Source organism: Nelusetta ayraudi, unplaced genomic scaffold (assembly GCF_046127955.1).
Source record: "Nelusetta ayraudi isolate G7.1 ecotype Tasmania unplaced genomic scaffold, CSIRO-AGI_Nayr_v1 ptg000073l, whole genome shotgun sequence".
Taxonomy (NCBI): domain Eukaryota; kingdom Metazoa; phylum Chordata; class Actinopteri; order Tetraodontiformes; family Monacanthidae; genus Nelusetta; species Nelusetta ayraudi.
Window position 1 is genome coordinate 1,131,160 of NW_027466123.1, and position 13,533 is coordinate 1,144,692.

The 13,533-nt window shown below is 44.6% G+C and overlaps 1 protein-coding gene and 1 long non-coding RNA gene across 2 annotated transcripts in view; one reads left to right on the top strand and one right to left on the bottom strand.

Annotated features, from left to right (window-relative positions):
* LOC142899534 (uncharacterized) overlaps positions 1–13,533 on the bottom strand; it is an 87,900-nt gene that overhangs the window by 62,734 nt on the left and 11,633 nt on the right. The window lies entirely within an intron of this gene.
* Positions 5,549–12,745, top strand: mtpap (mitochondrial poly(A) polymerase). The gene is made up of 9 exons (XM_076043109.1): positions 5,549–5,736; positions 6,142–6,328; positions 6,442–6,663; positions 6,753–6,977; positions 7,662–7,873; positions 8,317–8,543; positions 10,298–10,390; positions 10,495–10,568; positions 12,374–12,745. The coding sequence occupies exons 1-9, from the start codon at positions 5,582–5,584 to the stop codon at positions 12,719–12,721; spliced, it is 1,743 nt and encodes a 580-aa protein (XP_075899224.1). The 5' UTR covers positions 5,549–5,581; the 3' UTR covers positions 12,722–12,745.

Below are 13,533 nucleotides of genomic sequence, written 5' to 3' on the forward strand. Positions count from 1 at the left end.
TTCCTCAAAAGAACTGTACATATATGTGTATATGTGTGTGTGTATGAATATGTGTATGTCTGTGTATATATATATATATATATGTATATATATATATATATATGTATATATATATATATATATATATATATATATATATATATATATATACAGACATACATAAGTATATGTATGTACATAAATATATGTATATATACTGTACGTATGAATGTACACATATACATATGTATGTATGTCTAAGTATATATGTATGTAAATATTTAAATATACATACATATATATGTATATACAGGCTTGAGATAGGCTTTGATATAATTTTTTTTTTACAGCCGTTAAAAGGTTTTACGTGTGCCTGTGAGTCCACGTACCTTCTGAACGAGTTCTCTTTTGCTTCTATTTGGCCATAATACATGAGGAGGTAACAAGACTCTGAAATAACATGCGAGCGACATGGAGTAACATAACGGGCTCTTGGACACTTATCAGGCTGTGGCAATGTGCCACATTGACCACACACACACACACACACACACACACACACACACACACACACACACACACGCGAGAACTAACTTGTCTGCGCGTGCAAAGTGCACACTTATTAAAGTAGTTCCATGGGTTTATCAAAGATTTACAATCCCCGCTGGATGTCATAACTCACGTGTAGAAATCAGCGATTCCATGCAGTATGTATGAACTGTCACTCCATCTCTCCCTCTTCGTCTGGAGTTGTGATCCTCCCTTCCATTCCCCTTCCCCTTCCCGTCCCGTCCCTGCTGCTTCGCGGCCTCAGGTTTCAAAGGGTCAAGTTTCTCCTCACTCTCCCAGATTAGTCGTCTAATGAGCCGCAGGACTGATCAAGTGAATAATTAATGAGTGGCGGCTGGAGAGAGTCATCAATCTGAGCAGGGCTGGAGCTCCAAATGGACCCGGGGAATGAGACACTTTGGGGGGGGGGGGGGCAGAGGGCGATGTGACGCTGCACTTTGGGATTCGGATTCGATTCTTTTCCATTTGTCAAGTCGAAAAGAATAGAATGCCTTTATTAATTCCGCATTGGGGGAATTTACAAAATTCCAGCATGAAAATTGTGCAGAGAGAAGAAAAATTCTATTGATTAAAAGAAACAAAAAATTAAATATTCATAGTGTAAGAAAAAAAAAAAAAAAGGTTTACATCTTATGGACAGTGTGGCAGACTATTTACAAGTCATCTACATTATTTTGACAGATAAATAAGTGTCTTGTGGTTGAGAAACACGGGGAAGTGAATGCCGAGCTTCAGCTGGAGGACTTGAAGGACCTATTGAAGTAGCCAAAACCAAATGACTTTGATTGTGCTGCGAGAATACACTTTCACTCACCTATTTGTGGCCAGTAAGTTAAGCTTTTGCCAATATAAAAATCATAAATCAAGCCAAGTTTTTACACACTGAACCTTTGAAATGGAAAATACCTCCCGTGGTTCACTGTGGTTAACATCAATCATCAATCAAATTCACATCTTCAGTTCCATTGCTGGTCTTGATTTGATCGTCCCGCACTTCTCAGAGACGACTTCACTGCAAACCAAGACAAACCAGAAGATGCTTTGGGGATCCGCTAATGGGACGCTGCTCCTTGCTCCTCAGTCCAGATGGTCAAGAGCATCGCAGCGTGCGCTGGCCAGGCACCGCGGGCCCCAGGGGGGTAGAGGGACTCCTACCATCTGTTCCAGTCCACCTCCACTTTTCTCATGCAACCTCCGAGTCGCCTCCAGCCGCTCAAAGTTAGAGAGCCGGCGCTCGCATCTATCGTGGTGAAGTACGTCTGTGTGAAGGTTCTCAGCTATCCAGGTCACCCTCAAAGCGTCTTCAAAGCTTCCACAGTCCCTCAGTTCTACTGAAGGAGCCTTACAGATGAGAGGTGAATCCAAGTTATCAAATGTGAAACCAGTCACGTTGCCTTCACGTGAACTTTTCGAGGTTATTTTTGAAGGCCCGCATCGAAGTCAGTCCCAAACTAACAAGACCAAAAAAAAAAAAAAAAAAAAAAAAAAAAAAGTGAGGCTTACCTTTTATTGCAATGACTGGAAAATAACTTCAATTTGCCATCAGCGTTGTCTGTCAAGCTGTCTTGGTAGGTAGGCAGATACTTTAATATACTTCCAAGGGGTCAATTTCTGTGTCAACTGCAATATAAAAATCAAACAATTCAGTTCAGAAACTGTTCACCAAATCAAGAGTGACCCACAGCATTGACCTCACATTAGCTTCTTTTTCTGATACCTCAGTGCCCTGGAGTGTAGGTCTCGGAACAAATGCAACTAAGACAGCGACAGTGTCTTTCTGGAGTCAGTTTAACTTTGGGGAACGTGACAAGATAACAGGATATTGAAACTGTGCTATTCTTGAAGGAAATTACATCAGCCTGAGCAGGAACCTGTGTCCATCAAGCGCTGCTTCACATAGAGTCAACCAATCAGGTCGGCTGTAGGATGAACGGAACGGTCGTTCGCATTTTACAATCATCGACACCCAGAGGTATCAAAAGTATTCACATTCTGTACTGAAATAAAAGTATGGGTACTTATACTAAAACTCTGTTAAAAGTAAAAGTACTGATTCAACTATTTTACGTAGGTAAAAGTAGAGAAGTAGACAGGTTTTGGAATGTACTTGAGCACCAAGTAAAAATCTTTTAGATTCTTAAAAATAAAATTATATTTGCAACTAATGAAACAATACGTTCATTGACAGGCTGAGGTACTCTCAAGTAATTCCATTAACGAACTCATTCTAAAATATGATCCAGTTTTGTTATATATAACTACACAACCATACAGCACAACCACAACTTTGGTAATAATGAGTGAATTCCTTTGAACGGAATTTGTAACTTTTAAACACAAAAGCATGTTTTTCAAATGTAAGGAGTAGAAAGTACAAATATTTGTGTGTAGAAACATAGGGAGTAAAATTTAAAAAAAAAAAATGTTCATAAAAGAAATACTCAAGTAAATACAGATACCTTTTTTTTTTTTTTTTTACTCAAGCACCGAAACAAAGTTGTTGTTCTTTGTTTTACTTCCCACCACTATCACCACCATACCTCTACATTCACGCACAGAGAGAATAGACACAGTTTTCTGTTTGTTATAGCTCAAAAGCTAACAAAGTTAGCTTGAAGCAGGCATCCGAATTGGTAATTTATTTATTCATTATTTAGTCTGGCTCCAAGGAGTCGGGGGAATCGACTAATAGGAGGAAGAGAGCTGTTCTGTGCATTGTCGTGAGCAAGTATCACTTCTTCAGATACTATTTGTGCTCAAGAAAAGACTTGGCATCCTTTCGCACATGACCTGGTCCCTTGTCCAGTGTGTAGACCTCTAAGAGATTTTCATTCACCCACAGCCCTTATTGGCGTGACTTATTTATTTGTAAATTGTGGAATCACTCTTTTCACTATTTTACACTTTCCACCACTGATTGACATCGACAAAATAAGCGGTTAAACGTACTGTAAGTAAGGACTCCGAATGTCCTCCTTCCCTCAAGAAACCATCTTTACCTCCTCAAGGCCATCCTGACATCATCCGGTCCTCACCTGTGTCCTCACAAGTCGGCCCGGAAGACATTCACAAAACCTTTTAGCTCTAAATTATGTGCGAAAAGGTTGGTGTTTTTTCTTTAATTGCAGCATTTACATTACATAGAAATACAATTGCAGGGTACTTCGAACAGTACAAATGTGTGTGTATGTTTATGCGATTGTGAGTGGCATGACATTTGGCAGTAATTTCTTTGCCATCTGTAAAAGGAGCGCATGGAAATAAATAATAATAATAAAATAAATAAATAAAAACCCGCAGAAAGCTGAGTTCTGAGTCAAACTGGGCTCAGGGATTTTTTACACGCCTGACACATATACACCCACCAATGAAAAGTACATCCCACCGCCTTCCTGGAAGACAGAGAGGGGGTCACGGAGTTTTTTTTTTTTCCGAGGGTGCTGGAACACGTTGCACTGAGTGGGTGTGGAGGAGTGGGTGGGCAGATGCGTGCTGTGTCACACATCAAACTCCTTGCAGGGGCTAGTTCAGGTTCAGAGGAGACGCGTCGTAGCCAAATGATCTGGCGCTGCTGCCTCCGAATCCAGCAACTTAGCGTGCAAGAGGGGGAGAGCGGATGAGATGGAGCGAGAAGCTTGCAGAGGCCTGCCAAGCTTTTTGGGAAAAAGAAAAAAAAAGAAAAAAAAAAAAGGCAGCAGCTGCTTCCTCCCTCTTTTTATTTCCTCTCGGCCTATTTCGCGTTGCAAGCAAGCCAGTTCAAATATTGAGCAACATCTGAGTAACTGTTGGATGACGGAAACATGCTGTGTGTATTACTTGACAGCAAGTGCGTGAAGCGTTCTCCTAATAGCTCCCATTAGGAGTCAACGCTTGGTATTGAGAACATCTGATAGCGTTCAGCCCTCTCCTGTTTGTGTTCAGATGAGGCTGTGTGGTTTCACAGGTTGGATCACCCCATTGGAGCGTTCACCTGGATGCATGCTTGGGGGGCATGGCACATTTCCATGTACCTGTAAATGGGAACTCATTTGGAGGACGTGTTTAATGTCACTGTGATTTTCCATGCCGTCTGTCAAATTTGTTTAAAATTGCTTTTGATTGTTTGGCCTCTTACAGCCTTTAAAAACATGCGTGTCACCCATTGTGTTATACATACAAGCATGCCGGTCCGAGATGGTGACCCCCTGACAGCACGACCCTCCGTGTTTTCATAGAAACAACTCTTACTTTACAGTGATTGTCTATTTAATCAAATATATTTATGGGTGGTATGTTCAACCTTTTCCAAAAACTCAAGGACATTTTTTCATGTTGCGCTTTTAACCACTGTTAAAGTAGACCAAATATTTATTCTGAATTCTTCTCTTTTAACTTAAATTTAGCAAATTATTTTTATATTTAAAAAAAAAAACTTTTCATGAATAGAAAATAAAGCTGTAATAGCAGGTAAAAGTACAATTTTGTCAAGTTTCGAGATATTAAAGAATTGAAACCCTTCAATTTTTTTTAGCTGCTTGTATCGTCAACTGTTGTGTCGTTCGAGTGACCACGCGCTATAGATATCAGTCCTGTGCTGCCCTCTGCTGGGCAAAAAGAAAACAGCTGTACGACAGCAATCGTTCGGCAATTTAGTTAACATTAGTTATACTAAATAATACGAATATAGTTAACTGGGATAGTTATAGTGTTTACTATCCTTGTTAAATTGCTATGGTGTTCTTGTTTTTCTTCTATCTTACTTTTAAAATTTAACGAATTACGTCACACTGAATGAATGAAAAGTACAAAACATGCTAGGTAAATGTTTGTTTTTATTTAATATTTGTGTCCTTATGTTGTCATTGCCGTAGTGCTTTGTATGTACAGAGGTAGCACAACCCGAACGTCGACTAGCATTGCCCGGATGGTTGGAAAGAAGCTAAAAAAATAAAATGAAACGAGCCGAGTTGGACCCTGCCGCTTGCCGTAGCCGAGCGTAGTGCGCAGTCGCATTGTGTTGCAACTTGCCCCTCTCCTTCTTCCCACAGTAGCAATGGCGTCCCCCTATGTGGCGTGCAGGTTACGTCTGGGGCGTCGCTTCAGCCTGGCCAAGAACCTTCGGAAGGTCGAGACGCCCCTCAAAAGACTCGTCGGAACGAACGTCGCCGCCGTGCAGGGGGAACCGCTGGGCAAGGACAAAGCTGGTGTGTTATCCGCAGGTGTCAAACAAACCGGGTTAAGCCCCGTATGGACGCCGGGCACTGCCTGGTCATAACAAACTACAGCTGTAGTTACCATTCAAATTCTGTTTGGCGTTGGCTGTATCTGTATCGCTCACGTACAAGAAATTAAAGACCAATATAATGAGTACTTTCTTTCAATATTTTATTCTTTCTTTGTCGGAGAGATAACTGGTTTCTGAACACATTTGTCAAATAATTTCGGTAAATTGAGAGTCCATTTAACGTTTTTTCTATGTGTTGGTTGATGCTTTCCAGTCTTTCATTGTCCCAAACATTGGTTGTGAATGACTTGACGCTGTATGCGCAAGTATTTTATACCAGGCTTAGAGAATCATGCTTAAGTTCAACAAGTCCACGTTGAATTTAACAGTTTTCTTACTCTTTCCCTCCCAGACGCAAGAAGTAGTCGCCCTTTGCACACCGTCCAAGCGGAGAGACTGGCCCAAGCTGAACGCTCCGTGCTCATCAGCTGCAATCCCAGAGCCAACGAGAAAAAGTTCCTCAAGTTTTTGTCGCGACACGGTGACATCAGCAAGTATTTCTTTTACGAAAGCTACGTAAGTAAACGTGGCTTGTTCCCCAGTGAAAACAACAACAACAATGAAAACATCACATTTTCTAACCACGTCATTTCGATGATGAGTGTGTCGGCCTCTTCTCGTCAAACTAGGGAGTTTACGCCGTAGTTGAATTCACAAACCGGGACGCCGTCGCGTCGTTGCTGGGGGAGGCGGCCGTTCCCAGCAGCAGCCACGAAGCCGCCGTGCCGTTCAAGTCGCGGCTGCTGTCGCTGAAGCACCGAGGCGCGGCAGAGTCCCCGCTTCAGCCGAGCGAACCGCAGAGCAGCATTCCCATCAGCCAGCTCATACGGAGGCTCTCCGAGAAAGAAACCGTAAGAGTTTGATTCGAAGGCGAAGCTCACCTGCCGCGAGGACGCTTGGTCAACGGCTGTGCTTCTCTTCTCGGTGCTTCTCCCTCCAGATTGAGCAGCAGATGGTCTCCCTGACCGAAGCCTATCAGCTGACGGAGGAGAATACCCGCCTGCGCTTCCTCGTCTCCTCCCTGCTCAAGAACATCGCGGCGGCGTACTTCCCGGAGTGCAACGTCCTGCCGTTTGGCTCGTCGGTCAACGGTTTTGGGAAGCTGGGCTGTGACCTGGACATGATCCTGGACCTGGATGGCATCAGCGGAAGAGGAGAAAACAAGGTGACTGCGTGGAGTTTGAGGCTGCGGCGCAAGAGGGGCTCGTTTTGGAGCAATCGGATAAGAATGTCTTGGTTTAAGGTCCAATGTGTAAAATTTGGCTTGATTTATGATTTATTTATTTTTTTTTTAAAGAAAGCTTCATACACTGCCATAAAATTGCTTTTATTTTGAAAACGACCAGGATTCTCTCGTGTTTCTTTGGGTTGACTTCCCGTCCAGCTTGACTCGGACCTTCGTTCCTCTGTCGTAACTCCACTTATCTGGAGTCTTTGCTCCGCTTGTTGCCTTTCCCTCGCTACAGATCACAGTGTCATCTGCACACACGAGGAGTCCACGGAGACTCGTGTCAAACCTTGTCTGTCAGCCTGTCTGTCACCTTAAGTGAACAAACGGGGGCTGAGAGTTAATCCTTGATGCAGCAGCCCCACCTTACATCCCTCTCTCGGGGCCCCTGCCTTTCGCTATTGCGTATTCACGTATTGTGCGGCAATACCGGCCAGCTTCTCTACACACCAAAACGTTCTGGGTAAACGATAGCAAAACAAAGACCTCTGGCTTGAGGCGCACATCTGCTTGTATCTGGAGTTAGCTGAAGTTTTTTTTTTTTACCATTGTGGAAACTTTCTAGTTTCAATCGAGTTAAAATAACCGGTCTTCATATGTTCCCTCTGACTCTGCGAGCAGCCCAGGTCGGGTCTTTCCCTGGAGTACCAGCTGAAGACGGCCAACTCGGAGCGGGCGGCCACGCAGAGCATCCTGTCGGTCATCGGGGAGTGCGTGGACGAGTTTGGACCCGGCTGCGTCGGGGTGCAGAAGATCCTCAACGCGCGGTGCCCCCTGCTCCGCTTTTCCCACCAGCCCTCTGGGTTTCAGTGCGACCTCACGGCCAACAACAGGTGAGGTCTGCGCCGCTGCTGGACGAGGTGGCGGTTCGTCCGCCTTCTTCCTCGTTGGTTTATTTTTAGGACGCCAGCATTCGCCATAATTATGAAATGCACTCTCACTCCCCCTCCTGAGTTCGCCAGTGAACTACGGTGGCCTGCGCAACCGAACCTGGGTACCTCGTCCACCTTCTTCTTCGTTGGTTTATTTGAGGACGCCAGCGTTCACCCTAAATACCAAACACGCTTGTCAGGCAGCTGGATTGTCCACACCAGGCTTCCTTAGAAATATTGTGGTGCAAGCTATGGCAGCTAACTGGGAGCAAGACCTTTATTGATCTATGGATGTTCGTATATATAAATATTAGACCTGTTGTCAGGGTAGGAAAAGTGAATGACTTTTATTGTACTGCAATTTTGGAAAACGCGCTAATAACAACGTTGTTTGTTCTCCACAGGGTGGCAGTGAAGAGCACGGAGCTGCTGTACCTGTATGGAGAGCTGGACCCTCGCGTGCGCCACCTGGTGTTCACTGTGCGCTGCTGGGCCCGAGCTCACGGCGTCACCAGCAGCATCCCTGGGGCCTGGATCACAAACTTCTCCCTCACCGTCATGGTCCTCTTCTTCCTGCAGAAGAGGAGCAACCCCGTTATCCCCACCGTGGACCACATGAAGGAGCTTGCAGGTACCAGACCGGGGGTCTTTGGCTTTTGGTTCCTCCTGAAGAAAAAGGGACGATGTCTTGAAGGTCGATCTTAAGTGTAGCATTCCATTTTAGATCAGACTCACTTTGATGGATCCACAATACACCAATACTAGAAAATGTCTGCGGTACCACATGGATTTAGTATTGTGTTACAATTCCAGTGTGTAAAATTGTGTCTTCTAATGGTCAGATTTTAGATTGCAGGGCTCATTCGCTCACCGTCCCTCTCCCAAGCTTGCCAGTAAATTACGTTGTTGCTGTTTAATATAGATATGTCGAGTTCTCCATCTTGATGGAGTTCCCATTAATACACCCGTTGTCACTGTTCGTTTGTCCGGCTTGCAAAACCTGAAGTCCTCATAATGCAATACAGCCAGTATTACAATTAGGGCCGCGACTGTGTGTTACAACTCGGTGTAAACGCGAGTAACTCACCAATTACTGCCGCAGAGCACACATTTACCTAAGGGAACTATCATTCGCTAAGCTAGCTTGTTGATTTTCCGATGTGCTAAAAAAAAAAAAAATGTACTTGCGTCAAAGGCTGATGATTAATTAACAAAAAGGCGTGCGGTTCAAAACATAACTACGAAATATCCGTCCTCGATGTTATTTGTGAACTCCTCTCTGCGGTGCATGGTGATACGGTGACTCCGGGGTGTCGCCGTGGTGCTACCATGGAATGCTAAGTGGTGAGCTTCGCAGAGTTCGCTGCCTCATTCTCTATGAAATATTCCTAAACTTTAGAAACTTTGGGGCGGAGTTTTCGAGCCTTTTCAGAGAAGAAGAAGCCGTTCTTCTTCTCTGTTTTTTTGCAGGATGTCGAGCGACACTGCCACCCTCAGTGCGCAGTACTGCACTGCAGGTACAAATGAGCGCGTAGCGGCCCGGAGTGTAATTTTATCGTTCAGCAATTTACGATCAACGCTTCAACTTTCGCGGCGCTGAATTTATGCTGTCGACTCATCGTTGCAGCCCTTATTACAATGTCTTTTTTTTTTTTTTTTTTTTTTTTTTTACGTTAATGGAATTTGTGGGTTTACACACCATTGGTTTGCTTCTGTGCCTCTTTCAACCGCCGTGGCTTTCTGATAACTATTTTCCCAAAAGCAAATCCACACCCTCCCGCATCTCATCTGCCTCCTCCGCCTCTGTCCCCTGAACACTTTACAACTGCATTACGCCGAGTGCTTCCTGGACAGTAAAAGGCGTTTCACTCCAGGAAGGTCCATGACCTCGCCACCTCACGCGTTTTAAAACATTTAAACAGCGGTCTCAACGTAGAGACGCGTGGGTGGCAGTAAAGGAGATGGAAACAAGGGCTTTAATGGAGATGCAATAAAATATCCATCAATCCAGCTGCCGTCTTGCACCCGCCGTGTTTCTAAGGAAGCCCGGTGTGGACAATCCAGCTGCCTGACAGCGCGTTTGGTATTTGGGGTGAACGCTGGCGTCCTCAATTAAACCAACGAAGAAGAAGAAGAAGAAGAAGAAGAAGAAGAAGAAGAAGGTGGACGAGGTATCCAGGGTTTGGTTGCGCGGGCCACCGTAGTTCACTGGCAAGCTCGCGGGGGGGGGGGGGAGTGAAAGACAATGCAATCTAAAATGCAACCACTTGATGTCGTTTCTTCTGCAAAATCTCCAAATATTGCACCCTTCGCCTTGTTGACTGCAGTCACAGTACCGCTGACTGAACTCCGTCTCTCTTGTCCTTCCCGCCCCACCATCACAAGGTCCCGCAGACAAGTGCACGATCGAGGGCAACGACTGCACATTTGTTAGCGACCTCAGCAGGATCCATTTGAAGAGCAACGAGGAAACGCTAGGTGAGCTTTGAGAGCGAGCACTTACGGTAAGGGGGGGTGCAGTAGCGCAGCTTCAGGTTTCCTTTTTCTCATCGGTTTGTTGTCACGTTTTTTTTTGCCTTTAGAGTATCTGCTGCGCGAGTTCTTTGAGTTCTACGCCGCCTTCCCATTCAACAAGATGTCCATAAACATCCGGAAGGTATGTATCAAGCCACATCAAGTTATCATTCCTGCCTTGTTGTAATGGCCAAACAGGACAAAGGGAAAATAAGAGAGGGAGTCACTTGGATACCATTTATCCTTTTCTTGTGTTTTTTTTTTTTTTTTTTAATCTATACACACATTTTCTTTGAAATAACAAGCATGCAACACAATTAGTGTCACGGGGGCCTTTATGAAAAGCAACAAAATGAAAACATTTCCTGCATAAAATAGATTTGCAATCCAGCGTCACTTTGTTCTGTTGACATTGTCGAACTAAAAAAAAAAATTGATGCTCAATAATGAATAACAATAATAATGATAATATTTATATATATATATATATATATATATATATATATATATATATATATATATATATATATATATATATATATAAAACATTGTCCTCTTCCAATACACAGATGACACTTGTCCTTATCTTGAGGTGGGACCCCAGTTAAGAGGCCCCTCCAAGCCACATCTTCTATTTATTCTGTGTGCCGCATTGCACAAGGCCTGGGTTGAGATTATGTTGTATTGCCGTCCAGCGGCGCAGCCACGCTGAATTCGCATCGTCTGAGCTCCCTGCCACTAAACACTTTGCAACACAAATCATCAGCCGACGCATTTTGACCCCGAAGGAAACTTGGGTTTTTCCTTCTTCGGGTTTGCAACCGCGCATGAGACGGCGCGCCGCCTTGCCGGCCTGCGAAAGTTAAATAAATGATGCCTCTTGTGTGTACGAGGACACTCCACCGCAGCCTTAATTTATGACACCCGCGATGGGGTCTGACGCAGCAGAGGAGGACCTGCAGAAGAGACCTCTTGGCCGTGACCCTGGAGCTGCAGGCTTTTAGCTGCGCAGCAACGTCCATAAATGTGCTCCACTGGTGCCGCTAGTCTGAGGGTGACTGATGGCTCCGTGTGACCGTCTGCCATCCTCTGCCTGTGTCCTTTTCTAACTGTCGGGCTTTCTCACGGTTACCCCGTTCACGCAACCGTCTCAGGGCCTAAAATGGAATTGTGTTCTCTTGCTGTTGCTTTGTGGTCTCGCTTGCATTTGAATAGACTGAGACTTGAGAAACATTCGAAAATGACAACATGTTAAAAATAAATGGTAATTAAAATAATAATAATAGTAGCAGTAGTTCTAATAATAGTGCGTAAACGTATAATAAACATAATAAATAATATAATATAATATAATATAATATAATGTCATTAGAGGGGTTAATTTGAAGCCACTGGACTGGTTGCCCAACCTTAACCCTTTACCATCAAGATGACCTGGAGGACTGAGAACCTTCAGACATATACAGGTACTACCCAGAAAATTAGAATATCCTGGAAAGGTTGTAGTATTTCTGCAATTCAACTTAAAAGGTGAATGTGACATATTATACAAGCGAATAATATGCAAATCAATATGTATTCAAGTTTTTAATTTCTTTGGATTTTGCTGATCAGGTCTTGCAGCTTTAAAAAAAACAAAAAAAACAAAAAAAACTGAAATTCAAAAAATCAGAAAATTAGAATGTTACATAAAGTACACAAATCTTTATGAAAATCTTAATCGGCAAAGTTCCAACAAGGAACTGCTCGAGAGATGTCAATTTGTGTGGTTTCATCTTTTATGTTAAATGGCCAAAATGAAACAACTTTTACTTGATATTCTAATTTTTCGGGTGGTACCTGTGGCACAAGTAGTTCCACAGTCAGACCGTAGTTGGACCGTACACAATGTACTGTTTTAGGACCTGCTGATCCCAGTGCTGTCCCACCCCCGTCTTCCTCCTCCAGGGTCGAGAGCAGAACAAGCCCGAGGTGGCCCCGCTTCACATCCAGAACCCGTTCGAAACCTCCCTCAACGTCAGCAAGAACGTGAACGCCACGCAGCTGGACCGCTTCGTGGCCTTGTGCCAGGAGTGCTCCTGGCTGCTGGAAAAGAAGGGAAGCGACGCCCAGCCCGCCGCCGCCGCCGCCGGCCCAGACGTGGCGCCTTCGCCGTGGGGACTCGCCGCCCTCCTGTTGCCCACGGGGGTCGCGGGGGTCAAGAGTCGCAAGAAACGGAGGCGGGAGCCGGCCAGCGAGAGAATCAAGAGCCTGCTGGAGTCTCTGAAGAAGAACAGCGTGCCGGAGAAGAGCTAAGACTCTCCCGGGACATTTCCTACGAGCTCCGCCTCTCCGACTTGTGCTTATTTTAGACACCCAGCAGGTTGGGTTGTTCTCCGAAAGCCTTGGAAAACTGCTCCTGCTCTGCAGAGCACCGAACTGCAGCTCCAAACAAGGACACTGGATGGTGCCACAGAGGCCGACGTGTTTTAATTCTTGACAGAGAGAGGGTGTTTTTAAAATCATTTACCTACTTTGTCGCAGGTAAAGTGTAAGTCACCATCGCTCGTGTATAAACCTTCTCTGATGCAACGCAGAAGTCGATGGTCTCCTTTATACTGACAACGCAATGCAAGTTTGATTGTTTAGGATTTCAATGGTTTCCTGTACGCGTTTTCTTACCACTGTGTAAGCAGTGTTGTGTGTGCGAAATACACATTATACCAATATTTGCTGGGAGGGGGGGGGGGGGGGTGGGTCCCAATACCAATCTACATTTCCTGCATGCAGGAGGCATATTTTTAAAAAATCAAATGTTAGACATTTTAATGACCATGAGCTTTTTGAAAGAAGAAGAAAGAAAAAAAAAAAACACCTAGAAACCTCTTTAAAATTTTGCTTTGAGGCTCTCACGGGGTCTCATGGGCTTAATCGGGGGGGTCGGACCCCCCTGTATTTCGCACACTGGTTTTTAGTCATTCGTCACATTGCGCAAAGATGTCCTGAGATGTTACTTGAAGAGGAAAAGGGAGTAATGAATTTATTTGGCACTGGCGGGCACCCAGTGCACTGCCCCGGGGTCCTGCCTGGCTACCGTCTGGGCAGAGTGAGGTGGAAATGCAGCAGAG

Coding starts and splice junctions, on each gene's coding strand:
- mtpap (XM_076043109.1), top strand. CDS start 5,582: ATGGCGTCCCCCTATGTGGCGTGCAGGTTACGTCTGGGGCGTCGCTTC. Junction 7,874..8,316: donor GACCTCACGGCCAACAACAG/GTGAGGTCTGCG, acceptor TGTTCTCCACAG/GGTGGCAGTGAAGAGCACGG. Junction 8,544..10,297: donor CCACATGAAGGAGCTTGCAG/GTACCAGACCGG, acceptor CACCATCACAAG/GTCCCGCAGACAAGTGCACG.